This window comes from Diabrotica virgifera, chromosome 9, assembly GCF_917563875.1.
Source record: "Diabrotica virgifera virgifera chromosome 9, PGI_DIABVI_V3a".
NCBI classification, from domain to species: Eukaryota; Metazoa; Arthropoda; class Insecta; order Coleoptera; family Chrysomelidae; genus Diabrotica; species Diabrotica virgifera.
In genome coordinates, this window is record NC_065451.1 from 183,999,606 (window position 1) to 184,024,633 (window position 25,028).

Below are 25,028 nucleotides of genomic sequence, written 5' to 3' on the forward strand. Positions count from 1 at the left end.
CGCATCATATTCTAGTCAAATCAGAGAGTGCAGCAAGCACCTCTACCAGTTTTGAAACCTATTAGTCTCTCATCTCCATCTCAAACTTAGTATTTTTTCTAATATCGAATGTCTTTGATAGCTTATGAATTTTGACGTTTATAATTTTCAATGACAGTGACAGTTTATTGATTTATTTGCATTTACATATTGTTTATTTGGTTTGATAAATTAAATTAAGTTTTATTTATTTATCAATAAAATTTATTTGGTGTTATATTTATAAAAAATAAATATAATATTTCAGTTAAATAAACGAAGCGTTGCAATACTGACTTTTGGGTCCCTGGATAAAGACGAGTATTAGTAATATCGTAATGTTGATAACTCAGTTTGTAGTTTGTGAAAACTTTGCATTTATATCACTGTTTCCCCAAAGGTTTGATATATTAAAAATATTAATTGTTCTTTATGTAATTATGTTAATTTTATATAAAAAATAGTAAAATTGGCGAATGGATTTAGTGTCCGCAGTCAGAAAAACCCAAATAAACAAAAACAATATGTAATTCACTCGATAGTTTTGTATTTCTCAACCTTACGTAATATTAAGTTTTCTTAACAATAGTAACTTTGTTGTTGTGACTTTTTTTTTAATTTATTTATTACCGTTCTATGTTTTTATCTTTATATTCGTAATGGTCTGTATGGTGTTCAAGCTGTTTAATGTTGAGTCCATCAATCTCCTCAACAGTGAAAAAAGATTAAACACTTCAATAAATTAACTTTATGAAGTACGTTCACGGGATAATAGCCATTTCCTAATGATTACCACTGACACTCTGACAGTACGTATCAATAATACACATCGACATACGTTTCAGTTTATCTTTTGATTCAACTTGCTTGAAAATGAATCGTGACGCATGGGAAAAGTTATAGTGGAACAACAATATGCCTCTTGCTATTTTCCTGCTGTTCTTTGAATGAATCAGCTTCTTGTATGTATTATCAGTAAGCTATATCTGCTGTTCAAAGTTATGACAAGATATATATGAAAATGTTACACAGAAACGTTACACCGCCTATATGTGAGTTTTTCTGGTATAGCTTAGATTTAAGATGGTATAAGCTTCTCCTGGTAGGCGAATTTAAGACAGACCAAGTATATCCCATTTGATATTATTTGAGCGCTCTTGTTCTAATTGGTGTTATTTGGTCCTAATAGTTCTTATATTGTAAGTAGCTATACGAAGAAATAATGATAACTTTTCTTATTAGATTCAGTCGAATATTCGCCTCAGAATCCAGAATCCATGAGGCTGAATGATTGTTCAGTGACAGATTCTGAATATCTAACTCTACTCATCTGGGGTAATTTCGTATTGATACTCGGCATCTTAAATTGAGAACTTTTAGCACAATATGTAAAACTAGGTGAGGCAATGAAGCATTAAACCTACCATTTTTGAAGTTATACTTCTTTAGGCGAGATTGGGAGTGAATTTTTATTATTCTGGGAGCATGCGCACACAGACAGTGTGGAGATCGTTGCTAAATCTTTCAAGTTATGTATGTAACAGTGCAAAAAAGGCGTGAAAAGAATTTATTAGTGTTTTTAGTAAATATATATATTATAATTTTTGTGTCTTTGGATTTGTCTTCCTCGGGAGTAAAAGAATAAGTATTATTAAAACGTTTTTATATTTATACTTTATTTCGTCTATTTGTTACCGTGATTTGTCATGATGTCCGAGAAACCACATAAACTGTGAGGTCGTGGGTCATTGGTAGAGCATTCGACTACAGATCGAGAGGTCCTGGGTTCAAATGCGGACAATTGTTATTCTTAATAGAAGTATAACTTCTTACGTGCGTACAAAGTACGCACACATTCTTTTTTTATACTTAAATGAATCACAATGAAACTTATTGCATGCGATTCGTAAGATCGTTAGGAAATTTTGTGAAGTAAAGTGATGATGTCGAAATGAAAATTACATAATTATACATGGAAAATGCATCACGAAGCGATGAAATATAATAAATTTGTAATTCGGAAATAATTGACGGAAATGAATTCAATATTACTACTCGGGGGTTTTTGTGGTCGCTGAATACGAATTGGATGACGACGATGGTCTCCGAGGCACCAGGTGCCCAGGAAGGTCCTCGTCTCTAAACGTTTTGTGAAAATTCGATAAAAACCAGTGCAAAGTCGTTATTCGGGGTGTTTGTGGGGTCTCTGAACATAAGGTGCTCAGGACGAGCCTCGTCTCCTGGAGTTCTATGGGAATGATATACAAAATAAGTTCGTCCTGGGTTCCAGGTGCCTCAAAGATCGTCGCATATTCGTGTTCAGAGACCCTAAAAACCTGAGCCTGAGACTAACGAATTTGCACTGATTTTGTATCGAATTTCCATAAGACGAGGCCCATCCTGTGCACTAGGTGCCTCGGAGATTATCGCAGTCATGATATTCGTATTGAGCGACCCCAAAAATCTCGGAATAGTAAAATTAAACTTATTTCTGTCAATTATTTGTCAATAAAAATTTATTAGTTTTCAACGCTTCGTAAGGCACTTTGGAAAATGTATTTTACTTGTTCAATAATGCAATTTTCATTTCAACATCACCACTTTAGTTCACAAAATTTCTTCACGCTCTTACAAACCGAATGCAACAAATTTCATTCAGATCTATCCAAGTGCAAACAATTGATAGGTTTTGGGCTTTCTACAGATTCACTTCCCAGCGATTCGATACATCCAATAACAGATAAGCTTAAAAGAAAAGAAGAATATTTGGTTAAAACTAATTTACTTTGCTTACCATCATCGTAACCATTGATATTCCTCGATAAAGATCCTTTCCTCGGTGGTCTAGCCGGCAGCCTTACGGATTTGCCAGTGGTGGTAGTCGGTTGCTTCATGATCTCATCTGACTCCACAGCATCCTCCATGTAGCTTCTTTGAAGACCTTTGATATCGCTCATAGAGAACCCACTCTTCATGATATTTTCTATGTGAGCTGGGGGACCCTGTTGTTGATCGACCTCTACTTTCAACCTATGCTGTCGAATTTTAATTTCATCCCATCTTCTCATCTTTTCTTCTTCCCTGAACAGATATACCATTTATTACACTACTTGCTAGGACAGTTTTACGAAATTTGCCATAAAAACTTACGTTATAAATTGCGGATGACAGATGACAGGCAAACTTAACCTCAAAAATTCCCAATTGGCCTTTTCCATGGTTTCAAAGGTGTTGTGACTAATTTTTAAACATGGAGGAGATTCAGATCCTGCTAGAATTCTTGTAACGTCTATTTTTGTATCGGGTATGTCTTCTGTATTTTCGAAAATCGGTTGGTCTTTCGTGTACCAATACGTCACAGCTCGGTTCATGTTTCTAGAATGTAGAAATGCGTGTTAAAGTTGTTATGCAAATAAGAGTTTTACAAATAAAAAACCAAATTAGACAGTCTTACTAGTCTATATTATATTATCAGGTCTCGTTTGGGATACATGTTTTTTGATTTATGTCTGCAATGAGACTTTTAAGTAATATCTGGTAAAATATTTTGGTAAAAGACGGCTTTAGAACCAGGGAGTGCCGAGCGATATAAGCAGAGAATACAATTACCTTAACTAGTCAATAAACACGTTAGAAACTGAGTTACAAGAGCCCTGCTTACATTGGAGCAGACACTTAATCTGGTCATAATGCTCTTAATAACACACCTATGATAACATATGGGTCTGTGACGTGGTGGATATAGACGCAGCAAGAGGGGACAATAAGGCTGCTAAGTAATACGCAGTTAGCATGTCTGTGTATTATAGGACCATCTTCCACTACCTCATATCTTTATACAGAACGAAGCCAGATTAATACATAGTCAGCAACACATAAGCCAGGCGCACAGTTCTGACAATAGAAAGTTAATCCAAGAGCTAAAAACAGGCATCAATGCAACAGCTACCAGATCTGACTTTGAAATAAATTGAAAACGAATATACGAGGCAGGGAAGACTGGAAGGAATGTGTGCCCATACAAGTGGAAGCTGTCTGGTATACAGAGGGCTCAAAAAATCGCAGGGTGTAGGAGCCGGTATAGTAGGGACCAACCAAGGGATACATTTCCCGATAAGTCTATCTAAGGGTGTCACAATTTTCCAGGCGGAAATAACGGCAATACATCACTACGTGGAAGAAATAGAAAGCCAGAAAAAACTCACCGTTCAATTACCCTCTTCGCAGATAGCCAGGCAGCACTTAAGGCTCTAAATTGTGTAGAGCTCAATTCTAAGCTAGTATGGGATTGTGAGGGTGGCTTAAATAAATTAGAAGACCGTAGCAAGGTTACGGTAGCCTGGGTACCACGGCAGGAGGGTCATAAGGGCAATGGAAAAGCAGATGAGTTGGCCGAACAAGAATAATTTATGCCATTTATTGGACCGAAACAAGAAAGGCCGAATTGGCTGAAAGGCAGTAACAAGAACTGCTACAATAAAGTGGGTAGCTTACAAATATCTGGAATGGTGGAGGAATTTACCAAGACAAAGACGGGCGAAACAGTTCATTATAGAACATTAGGCAAAATTTACAACAGACCTAATAAGCAAAGACAGGGAAACAGTCAAAGCCATAGTATGTCTGTTAACAGGGCAATGTAAGCTGAATAGACAGTTAAAGCAGATGGGATTGGCAGATGATGATGACATACGCAGGTTCAGTCTCGAAGCTATTGGAGTTTTTAAAAAGGGTCAGGCTAGAGAATGTAATATAGGATTAGAGGACCACAATAGATCAGAAAAGGTCGCAGTAGACATTTATGGAAATTATTTGCAGGGTACACAAATAATAATTGAGACATAAGTTTAATACATAAGTTTGGTGTAATAATTGTTTTTAACCTATTTTGAAGATTTCAATGATATACTTACACGCAGAATGGCTCATATCCTTCTTGTAACCCGCACATGGTAAAATACTTTAACTGGGTAACATCTTGACCAAAGATCAGTCTGGCTTTCTGACCAACACCCAAGGTGAAGGCCGGTACGAAATTGTCACCTTGCACATCAGCGAACGTAGTTTCCCCACCAAGGGCGTCCATAAGAAGCTCACCATTTAAAGAAAAACCTTAAATAAATCAGTCATAATACTAACATCTTATATTTACTGTAATTCATATACAGAGTGAGTTTTATGTATGGCACACTTCAATTATCTCGGAAAGGGCTTGCAGGATTTTTATAGATTTTGGTGGGTAAAGATCTTCTAATGCGGCCGATATTATAGTGCTAATTACATTGTTGTCATATTTTCCATTTTTCTGGAAATCTAATGAACTTTCTTATTTCAAATGGGACACCCTGCATATTTTTTGCGTTTTGAAGCCATTAAGAAATACTGATTAGTTTTTTGGAATATTCCCTATACATAAATGTCGTAATTTGGGAGGTATTCCTACATAAAGTATTTGTATTTTTTCTTTAAAATGATCGTTTTCGGGTTATAAATAATTTAAAACTAAAAAAAAAACGAAAAATGACGATTTTCAAGGCTCAAAAAAAGTAAAATATATAATTTTTAAAATTACAAAGCGCCTACATTCAAGTTCAAACCTTCTTCTAGCAGCTCCCCATGAAATAAGTCCAAATTACTTATCGGGAACTGATAAAATAAGATTAGAACTTGAATTTAGGCACTTCGTAATTTCCAGAATTATATTTTTTATTTGTGTTTTTGAACCTTGAAAATAGCCATTTTTCGTTCTTTTTTCAGTTTTGAATTATTGGTTATCTCAAAACGATCAACTTTAGAAAAATTACAAAAGACCATTTTTATTCTCAATGATCCAAAGAACCTAAAATAATGTCTGCCTGGACCGAAAAAATTGATTTTTATAATTTGTTTATAATTTTTTTAATAAATATAGCAATAACTCTGAAATTACGGCATTTAGGTATAGGGAATATTACAAGAAAAATAAGCAGTATTTCCTAAGGGTTTCAAAACGCAAAAATATACAGGGTGTTCCGTTTGAAATAAGAAAGCTCATAAGATTTGCAGAAAAATGGAAGATCTGACAACAATGTAAACACCACTATAATGTCGGCCGCATTAGAAGATCCTTACCCACCAAAATTTATAAAACTCGTGCAACCCATTTCCGAGATAATTGAGTCGTTCCATACATAAAACTCACTCTATATAGTTTTCATAACAAATATGGTATTAGAGTACATACATAACATGTGAATACTGCTTGAAGCCCAAATCTTATTAAAGTCAAATTTATCTTTACTGAAAGTTAACAACAATATTTTGTCCATCTCGAAACAGTGAATGTGAGACCAAATCAATACAACCTCTTATATTTTTCAACAACGAATGTTTGGGTCTCTCAGTTTCTTCTATTCTCACTTCGACAATTAATTTCAAAAGCTTTGGTCTACTGATTCTTATAAAATGGTCCAAATTATGAACTTTTTCTCTTTTTTTTTTGCTATAAATCAACTTTTTGAAAATCTTGTGTAAATCCAAAATCCAAAGACTTCTTCAATGTATTTATTCCACTGCTTACAAACGTCATTTTTTCGAGTGTAGGTTGGTTATTGTTAACTACTATTTTATTTGTGGCATTTGGTCTTCCCTGTCCTCTCAGTTCTTTGCCTTTTTTATTTATAATAAAATAATTATGTTTTGTTCTAGTTTCTTTACCTCTAGGCACCTATTTGTCCATAAAATGAGTTTCAAATCGAAACGGGTCTAAGACAAGGCGATTTACTTTCCCCTTTGGTATCCAACTTCGCTTTAGAACACTCAGTTAGGAAAGTACAACCAGAATTAACAAATGGCTGCCCAGGAAGCAAAGATACTGTTAGCCTTTGCTGAGGATGTCAACACAATTGCACAATCCATCAGAGATGCGAAAGAAGTGTTTACCCTTTTTGAAAGCGGGGTCATGGAAATTGTGTTTACCCTTTTTTAAAGCGGGGTCATGGAAATTGGTCTTAAGGTCAATGAAGACAAGACCAAATACATGGTAGTTACCAAAAATCCAATACAAAGAATAAGAAAAAACATTTCGATAAATGAATACAATTTTGAAGTTGTCAAACGATTCAAATACTTCGGAGCAGTGAATACAGCCGAAAACAGTTGACACTGAAGCAGCGTGAAACAACAACATTACTAATCTTAGGACGAAATATCCTCTGGACGATCATTGGGTCTTGTAGAGACGATATAACAGGAGACTGGAGACGAAGACACAACCGGGAACTCCAAGCACTCTATGGAGACGAAGACATTACAATACATCCAGGCAAATCGTATAAGATGAGCAGGATATGTACTGAGATTGAATGATGAAAGACTACTAAATACAAATTTTTGGAAAAAGCTCGAAGGCAGAAAGTCAGTTTTAATCTCCTTTCTAATATATTTGTCCACTGTGTTTTACATCTCTGTTCTCTTGTTTATTATCTGTAATGTTTCTTCGGTCACAAATTCTTTATTCTTTTTTGTTTGTCTTGGACCTATGTATAACTTCCTTTGGGCCTGCCAAATATAGAATCTACGGAGTGACCAAACTCAGTGGGACAAGACGCATGTTTTGTTGTAAAGTAAAATGCTTTTAAATGAGCAGTCAGCAGTCTTTACGGCCAATTCTAAATTATATCTACATATCTAAATTAAACTAAAAGTAAAACTGTAAAATTGCATGCAAACAAAAAAAATAAAACCAGCTGCAGGAAAAGAAATTATAGATCTAAAAAATAATAAAAATAATCATAAATTTATGAATAGCGAGAAGCAACGGCAAATATAGCGTCAGCTCTTACTTATAGTGTGATCTATCAAGTCGAGGAAAACCCCAACCACGTCTCCGACTTGCCACTGCTTTCCGAAAGATTCAGCTGCGTTGCTGTACACTTTCTCTTCCTGCAGAACACATTGTAGACATTAAACATGTAGGGATAAAACGGGGACCATTTAACATAAATCAGTAAAAAGTTTTTTTGTGTGTTGTTTAATTTTTCACATGCGAAATATAATAAATGTTATATTTTTTACTGTACCGAATCCTAAATTCTTAACCTCAACATTAAAAAATATGCCCTAATCCAACCCTTAGTAACAATTGCTCTTCCTGACACTCCACTCCTTTAGAAGTACAGACATTCTCAGACACTGCAAAACGAAAATTCTCTCTTGACTGTTGACCTCCGAAGGCAACAGACGGAAAAATAACTCTCTGTTACATCGTCTCGAAGTGAGCAGATGCGTCGCTCTCTGCTTTCTAATCCTGAAAGCAGCAGATGTGCGAAGAAACCTTTCTGGGATACTTTCAGCACTTCAGTACTTTTAGCATATCAAAATCCCATCACCAGAGCTATCGTCTCATAGGTATAAATACCTCAACTGAAGAGTAATCGTTGAAAAACACATTTACAAAATTTAAAATTGACCCAGGGCTCAGCCTCTGGTCATGGGTAAAAACCCTTAAAATATATTTAACATTTAGTAACAGCTGTTAAATGTAAAATGGTAGCCATTGTTTAGAACTCACATTAAATGTGATAATTATATATTTTAAGGGATTTTACCCATGACCATTTACTATAACCAGAAGGCGAATATTAGAGTATAACGGGAAACAACCGAGGAACTCGAGATCAAAAAAGGCATAAGGCAGGGATGCATACTTTCACCAACCTTGTTTAACTTATATTAAGAAGATATTATAAACAGAGCCCTTGCTGACCAAGATATAGGAGTTAAAATAAATGGCACTTTAATAAACAATTTGAGATACGCTGATGACACAGTATTAATAGCAGAAACCCCGGAAGATCTCCAAACACTGATAAACAGAATAGTAGAGTGCAGCGAAAAGTTCGGTTTATCACTTAACATCAAAAAAACAAAAATAATGATGGTGTCGAAATCTCCACAAAATTTTTCTGACATAACCGTACATGATCAAAGAATTGAGCGTGTTAGAAAATATAATTACCTGGGAACTGTGATTAATGAAAACAACGACAACTCTGAAAAAATCACGATCAGAATAGAAAAAGCTAGAGCTACTTTTACCAAAATGAAAACAGTTTTATGCGGAAGAGAGCTAAGTTTAAATCTTAAAATTCGCCTGATGAGATGTTACGTGCTGTCAGTTCTTTTCTATGGAATGGAAGCTTGGACACTGAAAAAGATCGATACAAGGAAAATAGAAGCATTCGAGATGTGGATGTACCGCAGGATACTGAGAATATCGTGGACAGAGAGAGTGACAAACATGGAAGTGTTGCGAAGGATGCAGAAAGAAAAAGAACTTGCGCTTACTATTAAAAAGCGCAAACTGCAATACTTGGGACATATAATGAGGGGACAAAAGTACCAGCTACTACAATTAATTATTCAGGGAAAAATAATAGGTAAAAGATCCATTGGCAGAAGAAAACATTCATGGTTGAAGAATTTAAGAGATTGGTACAAGTGCAGCAGCTGCCAATTATTTAGATCTACGGTATCAAAAATACGCATAGCCTTGATGATAGCCAAACTTCGGAACGAGGACGGCACCTGAAGAAGAAGCCCATGACCAGAGGCTGAGCCCTGGGTCAATTTTAAATTTTGTAATGTGTTGTTCAACAATTACTCTTCATTTGAGGTATTTATACCTATAAGACGATAGCTCTGATGATGGCATTTTTACATGCTAAAAGTACTTAGCTGAATTTCAGCAAAGTTTTTACATACTACCAGTTTTTTTGAAAACATACACCAGTTGCCTTTTTGATTCAATTACATAAATGCCACAAAGAAATAGCTTCAGAACAATATTTATTACTAATAAATTATTATTCTTTCTTTATTTGCTACATTGTAACATTGATTACCGGACTGATAATCAGTAGGTAATTGTAAACTGTCAGTTTTAGACAATTCAGTCATGGCTTACTTACAATTTGGAAAAATTTAGACACAATTAATAATTTGCTCAGAAAAATGAAAATATCTCAAAACCTAATAGATTTAGACATAGGGAATCTTATATAAAAATTAAAGTACAGTCATGGTACTTTTCGATAGTGACATAATATACAAAGTGTTCCTTTTAGAATTACTGAGAACATAATGTACTTGCATTTTGACTCACCCTGTATTCAATATAAAAAAACTAGCAATATCAACCATTTTTAAAAATTTTGACAATCATTAAAAAATATGGCATTAATAAACTATTGCTGTTGTGCTTATTTTTATTTATACAGGGAGTTCAACTTGTTACGATTTTCATAACAAATTGGTTATAACTTTGTAAATACATACCCTGTATAACAACAAACCTTTATAATTTTATGATGAAGAAATTAAGAAGATTTCAAATATAAAATAAAATATTTAAAAAAAGACATACTTTTGGTCTGCTACTATGTTATCGAAACTCCAGTGCAAAAACTACCGTGGAATCTCTCTGCTATGTACAGCATATAAAGTCCTCACGTACATTATAAACCAGCGGCTCCAACCACTAGCAGAAAATATTATTGGAGAGTATCAGATGGGCTTCCGACGGGGAAGATTGACACTGTATCAAATATTTACAGTCAAACAGATCTTGAGCAAATCATGGGAACAAGATATTGATGTTCACAACGTGTTTGTAGAATTCAAACAGGCATACGACTTAGTCAAAAGGAACAAACTATACTATATATTGGCTGAATTGGCAATACCACACAAGCTAATAAGACTCATTAAAGCCACTATGGATGAAACACAGGCATGTGTACAAATTCAAAACCACCTGACAGACTTTTTCAAAATTTCGCAGGGACTAAAGCAGGGAGATGGGCTGGCCCCAACATTGTTTAACTTGGCACTGGAGTATGCGATTAGGCAAATGCAAACTGAACGAGGAAACCTACTGACTAGACTAACCGAACGGTTCAACTGGCCGCTTATGCCGATGATATTAATATTATGAGTAGAACATCAACAGGAGTAAATAATGTTTCTCCATCGGTCTCTATCCTCAGCTGCTCTAAGAGGTTCGCAGAATGAGTTTCCAGCTGAATGCTGAATTTGGTCAGACCATCTAGTTGTTGATCGTCCTCTTGATCTTCTCCCCGGAACGTTTCCAGAAAAAATTAATCTCTCCAAACTGTCGTCACCTCTGCGAACCACGTGACCAAAGAATTGCAGAATTCGTTGCAGACATATTGTGGACAGCCTTTTTTTAATATTGAGTTGATTTAGAATGGAAACGTTTGTCCTATGAGCTGTCCAAGGTATGCGCAGCATTCTTCTCCAGCACCACATCTCAAAGGCATCAATTTTTTGGCGCTCGCATGCGCGAAGAGTCCAAGGAAGGAAGCATACGCAGAGTTAAAAACACAAACAAAAATGCTAGATCTGGAAATTAACACAGAAAAAACAAAAATAATGACTCAGACGAGAAGAAATATAGTCCCACATAACATTATACATGAAGATGATATTGAAACGGTTGGAAAATTTATATACCTGGGAGTAGAGATATATGCCGACGGATCAGAAGATGGAGAAATACGGAAGAGAATAATACAGGCAAACAAAGCTTATTTTGCCCTCTCCCATATATTTCGGTCTAAAAGTGTCCACCGAAATACAAAGATGAGAATCTATAAAACTTTAATTCGACCAATAACACGCTGTGGCAGTGAAGCCTGAGCCCTGAAAGAACCATCCAAAAACAAACTCGACACATTCGAAAGGAAAGTACTGAGGAGAATAGTAGGACCTGTCAGGGAAAACGGAATCTTCAGAAGTCGATACAACAACGAGCTTTATCAACTTTATAAGGAAACACCCCTGTCAGACTTCATTAGAATAGAAAGATTGCAATGGGCCGGACATGTGATAAGTATGGGAGAGGATAGGCTACCAAAAAGAGCACTGAATGCTAGAATGCAGGGAAAGAGACCGGTTGAAAGGCAAAGAAAGCGCTGGAAAGACACAGTAAACAGCGACGCACAAGCCATTTTAGGAGTCCGTGTATGGAGAAGAGCAGCCACAGACAAGCAAGGGTGGAAGCAAAAAATAAAGGAGGCCAGGGCTCAATTTGAGCTGTAGAGCCGTAGAAGAAGAAGATTATAACATAACAAACCTTAATAATTTTATGATGAAGAAATTAAGAAGATTTCGAATATAAAATAAAATATAGGGTGTTCCATTTAAAAAAAAACATACTTTTGGTCTGCTACTATGTTATCGAACACCCTGTAACATTGTAACTAATTTTAACTTTTATTGCTATTTATTACTATAGCGGATCTACTGAGCTTTATCACACTTATCAATCACTCTGTATAACTTTTGGCAGTGGTGTAGTGGTAAAATTAGCTGTGCCGGAGCTATACCTCTACCGGAAAATTTTTGAAAATTAGCCTACTACCCAAATCGTGAGTTTTAAGGCCCTTTGGCAAATGTTTTGAAAAGTTTAATAATTAAACTAATTAATGATCTTTTAGAGTGATAGTAGTTACAGTAGGGCCTCCTACACATTCTCCTCCAAAGAATAATTTTAACTTTAAAATATGGTAAGACTTTCTTAAGGTAGATTATTACAGTTTGATACCTTAAAAACTGTTTTTAAGGTATCAAACCATAATAATCTACCTTAAAAACTCTATAATTTAAGTTGGAAGCCTTGCTGACAAAAATTAAAAAAACACTGGTGTAAGTTAGGCAAATATTGTAAATGACTAAGTTTTCATTTTCAGTAGTATTAATTTATTATTGTGAAAAAATACACCCACAAGTTACATTAGTATATATATTTTTTATTATTTAACACACACAAACATTATAATCTGTGCCAAAAAAATTAAGAATTATTTGAAAAAACTACATACAGTACAAATAACTTGTGTATTTAACAAAATACATATAATAAATACATCAGATTAATTATAACATACATACTCAAAGTAAGTGCCAAAATGCATCCTTCTTTGCGTTCTTTTTTGGGTTTTCTGCAACTCTTGTCCTGGAATCGTCTGCAGACCGGTGGCTCCTCAGCCATTTAGTGACGTACGTCTCAGGCTGCCATTCTTGGAGAGGTGGACCTTGGATTTTTATGAACATCAATGATGATACATGAGCAACAGTCAAAGCGTTTCTTGATGGTGTAACCATATTGTTCATACAACTGAAACCCCGTTCACAATCAGCTGAGCTGCAAGGTATTATTTTAGTGCAGTTTAACAGTTCTTGCAATCCATCAGGCACTTGTCGGCTGTTGTCCAAATAGTCTCTGTAGGCAGAGACAGCTTTGTTGACGTTCAATTTAAATCTCTTGCACAGTTGCTCTACTTGAGTTTGACCAAAACTTGGTGGAATGCAGGTTGGCCAATACTCAGGTTCTAATACTTTAAAAGAGTTTATAAGATCTTCATATTGGGCTTCCCCATCAAATGTGGTGACAAACATTCTTTGCTTTAGGTTATTTATAATACTAGAAATAAGTTGCTGTCCATTGAACGATACAATTTTTGGATTAGTTTTTAACACAACTGATGCAAAATTTCCTTCTTTTATGGCGATTTGTGCTTCCAGAACTTTCGTGCCTGGCTTCTCCTTTAAGTGCTCTAAATATCTTACGGATCTGTTTATCAGTTTGTCTGCATACACAATAGAAGTGTTTCTATTCTCTAAGCTCTCTGATAACAAAGCCAATTCAGCAAGAATGTCAAACATAAAGGCCAAGTTTAGTAGAAAACTCTGAGATGTTAGCCTATTTAATAAACCACTATATTTGCTTTTTTCAGTCGATGTTCTGTCAGGATCGTTTATGGCTTTAGAGAAATGGTTTGCCAAAGCTTGAAAGCCAAACCACACAGCCGAAACGGTACGAAAGCTACTGGCTACCCATCTTGTGCTCAACACTCTTCCGATTTTGTTCATCTGAATGTCAAGTTCTTGTGCACAGTCTTTTAACTCACGCTTGTTTTTTGGAGAGGCGCTGTACAGCGAGTACAGTTTGTCCATAAATATCTGGAAATGATTCACTCCGGCCACTTCGCTGACTGCGTCCCCAATAGCCAATTCCAATCTGTGATTTAAACAGTGCCAAACGATTATATCAGGGTACAAAGTTGAAAACCTCTTTGCCACTCCTGAGTGTTTCCCTAACATAACACTAGCCCCGTCACTTGTGAAAGAAACTAAGTTCTGTTTTAAATAACCATTGTCAAACCCATATTGTTCAAGGCACTTAAGTGTACTGTTAAAAACAGATTCGGCCCTTTGATCAGGAAGTTCAACTAGATCTAAGAACAAAATGTTAGGGGACTTTTCTTTACTTATTTCACACTTCAAATAAATTATGAGTACTGACTTTGAACTTATGCTGGTGGATTCATCAATAATGATAGAAATTTTCCCAGAAACTTCCTTAACCTTATTCAATATTCTTAACTTCATCTCTTTTATGATCAATAATTTCTACAGCACTGTATCTTGAATGAAGGCCTACACCGATATCTACTCCATTTAGTTTTTGAAGTTCTAATAAACCGAAATGATCGTTATATGGTCGGTCGTTCTTAGCTATGTAGTAAGCTGACCTAAAAATAGCTTTAGTTGATTCCATGTGAGCTGTATTTGCAGAATCAACTAATTGCGTAATAGGATTTTTATGAGAGGATTCAACAATGGCCTGAGCAGTACTATGTGCTTTGGACTGTTTGTGCTCTATAATTTTTTTTCTAAGTGATTTGAGCTGGTTAGTTCGGTTTGAGCCGTAACAGCTAACTTGAAATGTGCGCCACTCATGACTTAAAGAAACGTGTTCTTTCTTAAAAGCACCCATAGTTGTGACTTCAAAACAAACTTTGCAGCCTAATTTACCTTCTTTGCAATCTATCCAAGGATAAGTTTCCTTCTTACGAGTCCACATCTCTTCTGTCCAAACGTCAGGCCATTTTGTTTCTTTTTCCTTATTCATTGATGTGCTGGGTTCACTTATTTGTTCGTTTTTATTTAAAGAGTTTCCAATCGCTAATTCATCAACCGAAACAACATTGGATTTATCTTGCTTGGTTCCTTTTGGAGAGAGGGGTAAGATAAACCCAATTCCAAATTTTTAACAAAATCGATTTAGGTATAAAAACTTTAGAGGTCTTCACCAGATTTCCTCCATAGTGACTGGACTATTGTACACACAGGTCATCGCATCGTTGCTGCAAGGACAAATTAATAATAACGCTAATTAATTCCAAAGTTATTTTCTGGCAATATCTTGAATAAACTTGTTTTGACAAGAAAAAAGTGTTTATAAACCTTCGACAAACCGTGACCTCCACTCGGAAATGCAGATAAAATCATATCGTCGCGATTTCCGTAAAATGACCAACTTAAAATAGATTTCATATATAATTTACAGGTGGAGGTTTAAGTTTAAGATAAATTGGACCTACATTTCCTTAATTTTTCCCAAACAGTATTTTTCTTACTCCCCCCCTCCACGTAATGGAATGGACCGCGTGACCACAGGGAAATGATATAAAAAGACGTCTCCTCACAGGTACAGCTCATTCCTCATTCGTTATCGTTATCAATCAACTTTAGCGTTCACAAGAACACAGTTATTGTTATCGTCAGTGATAAAGCGAAGTCATAAATTAATCAATCTTAAAGAAAATAATTATAACTAGTGCAGGTGCAGACGTATAATTACAAAATTATATCATGATGAAATGCACAACATGCGTAGCAGAACCCAAACAGTGTGACAAGTGTCTAATACAGTCCGGGGAAAACAAAGGAAACTGGATTCCATTCAACTCTACATCTTGGGACACCTACGAAGACTTTAAAAAGTGGCAGTACGAATATGACAGACGTCGTGTTGAGTGCCAGGAATGCGGGAAGATCATGGGAAGAACTTGTATTTACAAGCATATGTATAATGTTCATCACATTTATAAATTCGAGGTAAAATTTGTAAAAAAGAACGTAGAAAAGAAAGAAGAAAAGAAAGAATGAACTGAAAAAAAAGTATTTTGAAAGTGTGTAAAATATTTAATTTCTAGTTAGGAGTTAAATGTATTTTACACACATTTAAAATACTTTTTTCCCATTCATTCAGTTGTCGTAAGTGTGTACAAAACATATCAGTCTTTTTCAAATGTAGAAATTAAACTTTTGAACTAACCATTTTTTATTTGTACTATAGAAATAAAATGAATGAATTGAAAAGGAAAGTATTTTGAAAGTGTGTAAAATATTTCATTCCTTTAGTTTTAGTAAGAAATTAAATATATTTTACACACTTTTAAAATACTTTTCAATTCATTCATTTGTCATAAGTGTGTACAAAACATATCCGTCTTTTTCAAATGTAGAAATAAAAGTTACGAAATAAACATTTTTTTTATTTATCCTGTAGAAATAAAATGAATGAATTGAAAAGGAAAGTATTTTGAAAGTGTGTAAAATATTTCATTCCTTTAGTTTTAGTTAGAAATTAAATATATTTTACACACTTTTAAAATACGTTTCAATTCATTCATTTGTCATAAGTGTGTACAAAACATATCCGTCTTTTTCAAATGTAGAAATAAAAGTTACGAAATAAACATTTTTTTATTTATCCTGTAGAAATAAAATGAATGAATTGAAAAGGAAAGTATTTTGAAAGTGTGTAAAATATTTAATTCCTATAGTTTTAGTTAGAAATTAAATATATTTTACACACTTTTAAAATACTTTTCAATTCATTCATTTGTCATAAGTGTGTACAAAACATATCAGTCTATTTCAAAAGTAGAAATAAAAGTTATGAAATAAACATTTTTTTTATTTATCCTGTAGAAATAAAATGAATTAATTGAAAAGGAAAGTATTTTGAAAGTATGTAAAATATTTAATTCCTATAGTTTTAGTTAGAAATTAAATATATTTTACACACTTTTAAAATACGTTTCAATTCATTCATTTGTCATAAGTGTGTACAAAACATATCAGTCTTTTTCAAATGTAGAAATAAAAGTTACGAAATAAACATTTTTTTTATTTATCCTGTAGAAATAAAATGAATGAATTGAAAATGAAAGTATTTTGAAAGTGTGTAAAATATTTAATTCCTATAGTTTTAGTTAGAAATTAAATAATATATATTTTACACACTTTTAAAATACATACTTTTCTTTTCAATTAATTAATTTGTCATAAGCGTGTACAAAACATTAGTTTTTTCAGCTGTAGATTCGTCTCTAAGCAAGAATTAAAGTTAACATAAAAAAAACTCTACAAAATATGAACGATATAAGGCATTTTGATCGCCCGACAAGTCGTAGCTTGAATTTCCAGCAGATGTATAAAAAACCACATGTTGTTTACCACATTGCACCGCGTATTTTTGCATCATACAAATTTGAAGGTGAGCAATAGTTCAGTCATCAAAGATAAAAATGCTACTGCACCTCTAAAAATCATACGAACAAGCTGAATTTTGGCTAGGAATGTCAATTTTGGTAGTCCAAAAAAGATTGTCACTGCCACCTCCACGTTTGCCCCTATAACCTTCCTCATTGAGGGAGAAGACGGAAAATATTGATTTACCAAGTCTCTGTAGGCCGTAAAACAACAAAAATTTCAAACAAGAAATATAGCTCAGATAATTTTAAACAAAAATGTTTATTAGCACTCTTTGTGTAAAATGAACTCTTGTATGAGGCGTGTAAATGCAAAACTCGCCTTATGGATTCTATACTCTTGTGAGATAATCAATAAAAATGTTTCTTTAACGTTATAAAAAGAGAGCTTTGCATATTTCTCTGATTTTTACGTCACAAAATAGCCAGTAAGGAGACAGTTTTGCAAATATTTGGTAAGTTTTTCTAAATGTACGTTGGTGAATGAATTTTAAACTACAGTCAAGTCATATTTGGTATTTTTTGCAAAAAGCGAGTTTTGCATTTATACGCCTCGTATCAACTCAAACCAAAATATTCGACATCTTTAAATCACAGTGTCCTATTCCCAAAAATCAAAATCCCTTTTAAAGGTTAAGGGTAAAAGTCACACTCTTTAGCAATCAAAACACAAATAAGGTTCTATAGACTAATTTGTTGGCAGCAGGGCAAAGGGTGCTTACTGGCAGCAGGGCAAAGGGTGCTTATTGGCAGCAGGGCAAAGGGTGCTTATTGGCTTGGTGAGGTCTTTTCCAGTAACAAGACCACTTTAACCGTTTCTCAGGTCGGCTGGCCAGTTCTTTTTGAGTCTCCATTGGCAAGATGTTCTACTAGAGGTTGACGTAGGTGGTTACTGTGTGATTCCAGCCCTTCATGGTGGTTTGTGCTATATTTAGTGAACACATCCTGTATGAACGGGATTCTTAGGTCTTCGTTAGGTTTGACACATACCAGGGGCCTCAGTTAAAGTCGCAGTATTTTTTATTGGTTTCTTTGAATTATCGTTGTATTTGACTTACTCGCACATCCACAGAGTTGGATTCCAGATGGGTTTATGACAAAAATAAAATGAATGCATTAAAAAGAAAAGTATTTTGAATGTGTGGAAAATATTTAATTCCTAGTTAGGAATTACATATTATATATTTTACACACTTTTAAAATACTTTTCAGCTCGAATCAAGAATTAATGTTAAAAATTCTAAAATGTATCGATGGCCGACCATTTAGCGCATTCGATTGGCCGACAACACCAAGCTTGTTTTTTCCGCGGTTGTACAATGCACTATGCAAATTTGAAGGTTGGTGACAATAGTCCCGTCGTCAGAGACAAAAATGCCACTGAGCCTCTAAAAATGATACACACAAGCTGAATTTTAGCTAGGAATGTCAATTTGGGAACACCATAAGAGATGCAAAAAATGTTGTCAATCCTACCCCGAGCTTCTCCCGAAAACCTCCCTCTTAGGGGGAGAAAACAGAAAATATCGATTTACCAAGAATCTGGTATCCAACTCAAAGGAAAAATTCGATATCTTTAGATCACAGTGTCCTCTTGACAAAAATAAAAAAATGCGTTTTAAAGGTAACGGGTCACACTCTTCAGTAATCATACACAAATAAGGTTCTATAAACTAATTTGCTGATGGCGGAGCAAAGGGCGCCTATTGGCTTGGTAAGAGCTTCTCCAGTAACAAGACCATTTTCACGGTTTCTCAGGATATCTGACCAGTTCCTTTTGAGTCTCCTATTGGCCAAAAAACAACAAGTCGCCTGGATTAGACAATATTAGCGCAGAATTAATAAAAGAATGCGTGAGACTCTACAGAGTTAACTAATAGTAAACATATGGAATAATAAACAACTGCCACAAGACTGGAATACCGGAGTAATTATCCCACTACATAAAAAGGGAGATCAGCTTGAATGTAAAAACTACCGGTCAATAACGCTACTGACTGTGGCATATAAAATACTGTCAAAGATTGTGTATGACCGATTGAGACCATATGCGGAACAAATATTTGGGGGTATCAATGTGGTTTCCACAGGCAGAAGTCCACAATAGATCAGATCTTCGTCTTGAGGCAAATCTTGGAAAAGACTAGTGAATTTAATATAGACACACATCATCTCTTCATTGATTTTGAGAGTGCCTATGATTGTATCCATCGAGAATTTCTGATCCACGCCCTGAACGAGTTTAATATTCCAACTCAACTCATTGATATAGTAAAAGAAACACTTAAAGTACAAAGCAAAATTCGAATTCAAAACGCACTAACAGATACAATTCATGTTAGAACGGGCCTACGACAGGGAGATGCCCTATCCTGTATTCTATTCAACATCGCATCAGAGAAAATAATTAGAGAGTCAAAAGTCAACACCAGAGGAACAATAATAACAAAAGTGTACAAATATTGGCATTTGTAGATGATGTTGATATCATAGCTAGAAGCAAAAGAGAAATGATAGAAGCATTTAATGCGATAGAAAGAGCGGCACAAAACAGTGGCCTAAATATTAATGAAATACAAAACAAATACATGAAGGCCAGCAAATCGACAGGCCAAACAAACCTACAGAATCTGACAATAGGAGACTATAACATCGAAAGCGTAAAAAATTTTACATATCTAATTTCACTAGTTACCGCAGATAACAATGTCAGCGAAGAGGTTAAGAGAAGAATACATATTGCTAACAAAACATATAATGGACTAATTAAACATCTAAGATCTAACAACATCACGAGACAAACTAAATGCAAAATATACAAAACCCTGATAAAACCGGTCCTTATATATGGATCAGAAACATGGACACTGTAGAAAAGCGATGAGAACTTATTAGGTACGTTTGAATGAAAAATCCTTAGACACATATATAAGGGGGTGAAAGAAAATGACGTATGGCGCAGAAGATATAATTTTGAACTATACGCAGCATCCAACGAACCCGACGTCACAACATCCATAAAGATCTGCGCTGGATGGGCCATGATGAACGGATGTTGGAGACCGAAACACCAAAACATATAATGAGGCAAACACCAGTAGGGAGAAGGTCAAAGGGAAGACCCAAACTTAGATACATGGAACAAGTGGAACAAGATCTGAAAACACTTGAGATTACCCACTGGAAGAACAAAGCAAGGAACAGAACAGAATGGCGGAAAATCCTACAACAACCCAGGATCTAAAAAGGGTTGTCGAGTTACTGATGATGATGATTGCTATTAGAGGTTGAAGTAGGGGGTTACTGTGTGATTTCAGTCCTTCATGGTGCTTCGTGCTATATTTAGTAATCACTAATCACATCCTGTATGAACGGGATTCTTAGGTCTTCGTTAGGTTTGACACATACCAGGGTCATCAGTTATTAAAGTTCGCAGTATTTTCGATTGGTTTCATTGAATTATAGTTGTATTTGACTTGCTCGCACATCTTCAGAGTTGGATTCCAGATGGGTTTTATGACAGCTTTGTAGACAAGAATTTTATTTTCTAGGGCCATTTTCGACTAGCCAGTTTAGATCTTTCATTCTTAGGTCAATTTATTTCCGCTTCTTTAGAACATGTTCTTTCCAATTGAGTTTTGAGTTAAGATGTATTCCTGGGTATTTGGTAGGATTAAGGAAGTTAGATATTGTTAAGTGAAACTGGGGGCACTGGTCTCTTCTCAAGGTAACAGTCACTTGGACTGATTTTGGTTCATTCATTTTAATTCTCCACTTGTTTGACCACGTCTCGATTTCATTCAGTTGTACCTGTAGAATTTTAGATGCAATATAACATTGGCTGCAAGGATGACAGCATCATCTGCAAACGTACCAGTGCTGCGAAGGAGTTGCGGCCGAGTGGGCAAAGGCACCTATGACTTTTCAAATTCTTTACATGTATTCCCAGCGGCGGCTCGTGGCCTAAAAAAGTGGTGAAAATGAGGAAATTCTGCCGGACTCAAAAGAAATTTCGGTATAATTACACCTATGTCGAGCCCAAATCTCATTCAAAATTCTTTAAAAAATGTTTAGAGTCTAGGGCCTTAACAACTTGAAAACTTTTTTTATGACACTTAAATTAGAGACGAGGGTGAAGAGATACTTAAGTAAAAAAGCAGTATGTATTAGAGAGATTAATAAAACTGACTTAATTAATTTTTATAAATCGAGTCGATCCTTCGATCGTTTATGGAAGCAAATCTATCAATAGTATCCTCGTAGAAAGGATGCTTCTGTATAAGTGTATTTAATACTTCTCTGTGAGTGCGATAACAATCAAACTGGATAGTATTTCTTGTAAAAGTTTTTAACCTTTTTAAGCACGAAAAACTTCGTTCTACGGATACGGTATTCGATGGAATTGTCAGAATTAAACAAAACAAATTATAGGCTTCTGTAACAATGTCTTTAATTTGTTGTAATTTTATAACCAATTTTTGCAAATTCACATTTTTGTAATTTCTGTCAGCATAAAGAAGGCAGAGCTCTCTTTAAAGTCTTTGAATTTTAGTAAATTTTTTGCCAAAAACCTCAAAAAGCGTCGGAAGGAATGATCAAACTGTATGACCCAAACTTTGTTGTATCTGCTAAGCTTACAAATTTTAATTTATCACAATCCTGAAAATGTACATCCATTTCCATTAAAATATGATCATATATTAAATAAAAAAAAGAATGCTCTGTATTGGGTAGTAATTGCATTCTTGCTCATACCATCATCAGACCTAGATCTTTTCAAAGTATTAATGACGGACATTGTGCTTGCTTTGTCAAAAACAGAATCAAAAAATTATTCGCTTCTTTTATCAGCTATTAATTGACGAGTCCTTTTTATTTAGTTTAAACAAAAATTAAAGTCACTAAAAACTGTTGCTAAAAATGTAAACTCAAAATCATTTAAATCTCCTAAAAAGTCTTTAGCCAGGTGAACTGATTTGCGGTCTTCCATATTCCGAAAAAAAAAACGAATACTGCCCATCATAGTTAGTACGCATCCAACTACGCTGGGTGAATACGGAGAATTTATTTTTAAATGTAGCTGTACCTGCTAATTTGGGTACTACCCTTGCCGATAGGATGACGTCACGTTGCCATGACAACCGTTGATGCTTGTGCAGCCGAGAAACGAAACCTTCATCCACGTCTTCATCTAACTTTGCTCGAGTCATATTAGTCAAATGACACAGGTCAGGATCTGACCGTCAAGGACCTACAGTTTTAATTTTTTGATTACATATATTGAAAATCTTTTTTAATTTTTGAATTAATTAAAAAAGAGTAGGTATATAATTAATTTCAGTATTCAGATCTACTTTTTTATATGTATTTTTTTATTTTTTTGTCTCAATTTAATTATATTTTTGAAGTTATACTTCTTTAGGCGCGATTTCATTGAGGGTGAAATTTTATTAATCTGCGCGCATGCGCACACCGACAGTATGGTATTAGTCGTTATACGGGCTCTGATCGGGTGTTGAAATGATCTGTCAATAATTGTTCAATATGGAGGTTATCGGTAAACAAAAATATTGTATATATTAGTTTTTATTGTTGTGAGGACAGAAATAAAATCAAATTTATAATTATAGTGACTTTTTAAATAGTTTTGAAAAGCCGCAGGTACGTAATTCTAAATGTTTCAGTTGTATTCCAATAAAAAATTATCTTCATACCTATCTATTTGGAAAATGTAAAAAAAAAATAATGTAGTTACCTATTAGTAGACAATGCTTTAATTTACATAAACTGATTACGAATAAACTTTCTACAAATCTTCATCTAATATATCGTTTTCTTACTCTATATTTTCTTGTATTTTAATTCGACAAAAATCAAACTAATAATTTGATTAAATTCATATAAATAAACAAAATGTCAAAAAGTTTATGGTGTAAACGTTTAGTTTGTGCGACTTTCGTACGGCGCGATAGACGTGAAGTGGGTTCAAGCCCCAAGCAAGTTGTTATTTTTTTTATTTTTTTTTATAGATTTTATGATTGTAAGTATATTATTATATAATTTTTTTCAGAAAATACGTATTTAATTAAAATTTTTGGCAACAATTATTGTTCAGAAATCATTTGTAGCATTTTTCAATGTGTTTGTGTGTGTTTTATTCTTTTATTTTTTTAATTTTTGGTATTGCTTTAATATAAATTTTTGGAAAGTAGTAGAGAAACTGTTTAAAGTATATTGATTTCGTTGAAATAATATAATAGAAGTATAACTTCTTACGTGCGTACAAAGTACACACATTATTTTTTTATAATACCAAATAAATAGTCAATAGAAAATAAATAGGCATACCAGTTTTTGTTTTTCTATATAGAAGCGTTTTGGAGAAATTTAAAATAAATAATTACAAGACGCCATCTTTAAAGAGCTCTATCTCCCTTACGAAGCATTTTCGCACTAGGCGAATTGGGTTAAAATGTCTTAAACTTATCTGAGGAATCTCCAGTATTCGTTTGTCAGGAAAGTTTCTGGACACCCTGTATAACTATTGAAGAAAAGGGCAAGATACGCCTAATTCCAAATTAGCAAAATAGATTTAGTTATACAAACTTTAGAGGTCTTGATCAGATTTCGTCCGCAGTGACTGGACTATTGCACACACAGGTCGTCGCATCGTTGCTGCAAGGACACATAATAACGCAAATTAATTCAAAAGTTATTTTCTTGAAATCTCTTGAATAAACTTGTTTTGACAAGAAAAGTGTTTGTAAATCTTCAATAAGTCGTGGCCGCAACTAGGCAGGAAATGCAGATATTTAAGCATATCGTTGTGACTTCTGTAAAATGACCAACTTAAAATAGATTTTATGTATAATTTACAGGTGGTTTTAAGACAAATTGGAAATAACCTTCCTCGGTTTTCAAACAGTATTTTTCTTACTCCCCCCCTCCCTTGTAATGGGATGGGCCGCGAGATCTCAGGGTCAGTGAAATGATATAAAAAGACGTCTCAGAGACGCACAGTTCATTCGTTATCAATCAACTCTAGTGTTCAAAAGAACCTAGTTATTGTTACCGTCAGTGATAAAGCGAAGTGACAGATTAATCAATCTAAAAAGAAAATAATTATAACTAGTACAGGTGCAGACGTTTAATTGTTACAAAAATCCATCATGATGAAATGCACAACATGTGTAGCAGAACCGAAACAGTGTGACAAATGTCTAATACAGTCCGGGGAAAACAAAGGAAACTGGATTCCATTCAACTCTACATCTTGGGACAACCACGAAGACTTTAAAAAGTGGCAGCATGAATATGACAGACGTCGTGTTGAGTGCCAGGAATGCGGGAAGAACTTGTATTTACAAGCATATGTATAACGTTCATCATATTTATAAATTCGAGGTAAAATTTGTAAAAAATAACGTAGAAAAGAAAGAAGAAAAGAAAGAATGAATTGAAAAGAAAAGTTTTTTGAATGTGTGTAAAATGTTTACCTAATTACTATATAGTTAGGAATTAAATGTATTTTACACATTTTTAAAACATTTTTTTCCAATTCATTCTCTTATTTGTCGTAAGTGTATATAAAACATATCAGCC

General features: G+C 34.4%; 1 protein-coding gene across 7 annotated transcripts in view; it reads right to left on the minus strand.

Annotated features, from left to right (window-relative positions):
* LOC126891831 (ryanodine receptor) overlaps positions 1 to 25,028 on the minus strand; it is a 285,318-nt gene that overhangs the window by 190,328 nt on the left and 69,962 nt on the right. For 4 of the 7 annotated variants that reach the window (XM_050661137.1, XM_050661140.1, XM_050661138.1 and 1 more), the window contains 4 exons: positions 7,842 to 7,941; positions 4,932 to 5,130; positions 3,169 to 3,393; positions 2,813 to 3,099 (listed from right to left, as the gene is read on the minus strand). In XM_050661137.1, coding sequence (XP_050517094.1) covers positions 2,813 to 3,099; positions 3,169 to 3,393; positions 4,932 to 5,130; positions 7,842 to 7,941 — 811 coding nt within the window. The remainder of the gene's footprint in view (positions 1 to 2,812; positions 3,100 to 3,168; positions 3,394 to 4,931; positions 5,131 to 7,841; positions 7,942 to 25,028) is intronic. The other 3 variants (XM_050661136.1, XM_050661142.1, XM_050661141.1) reach the window with 1 other exon arrangement.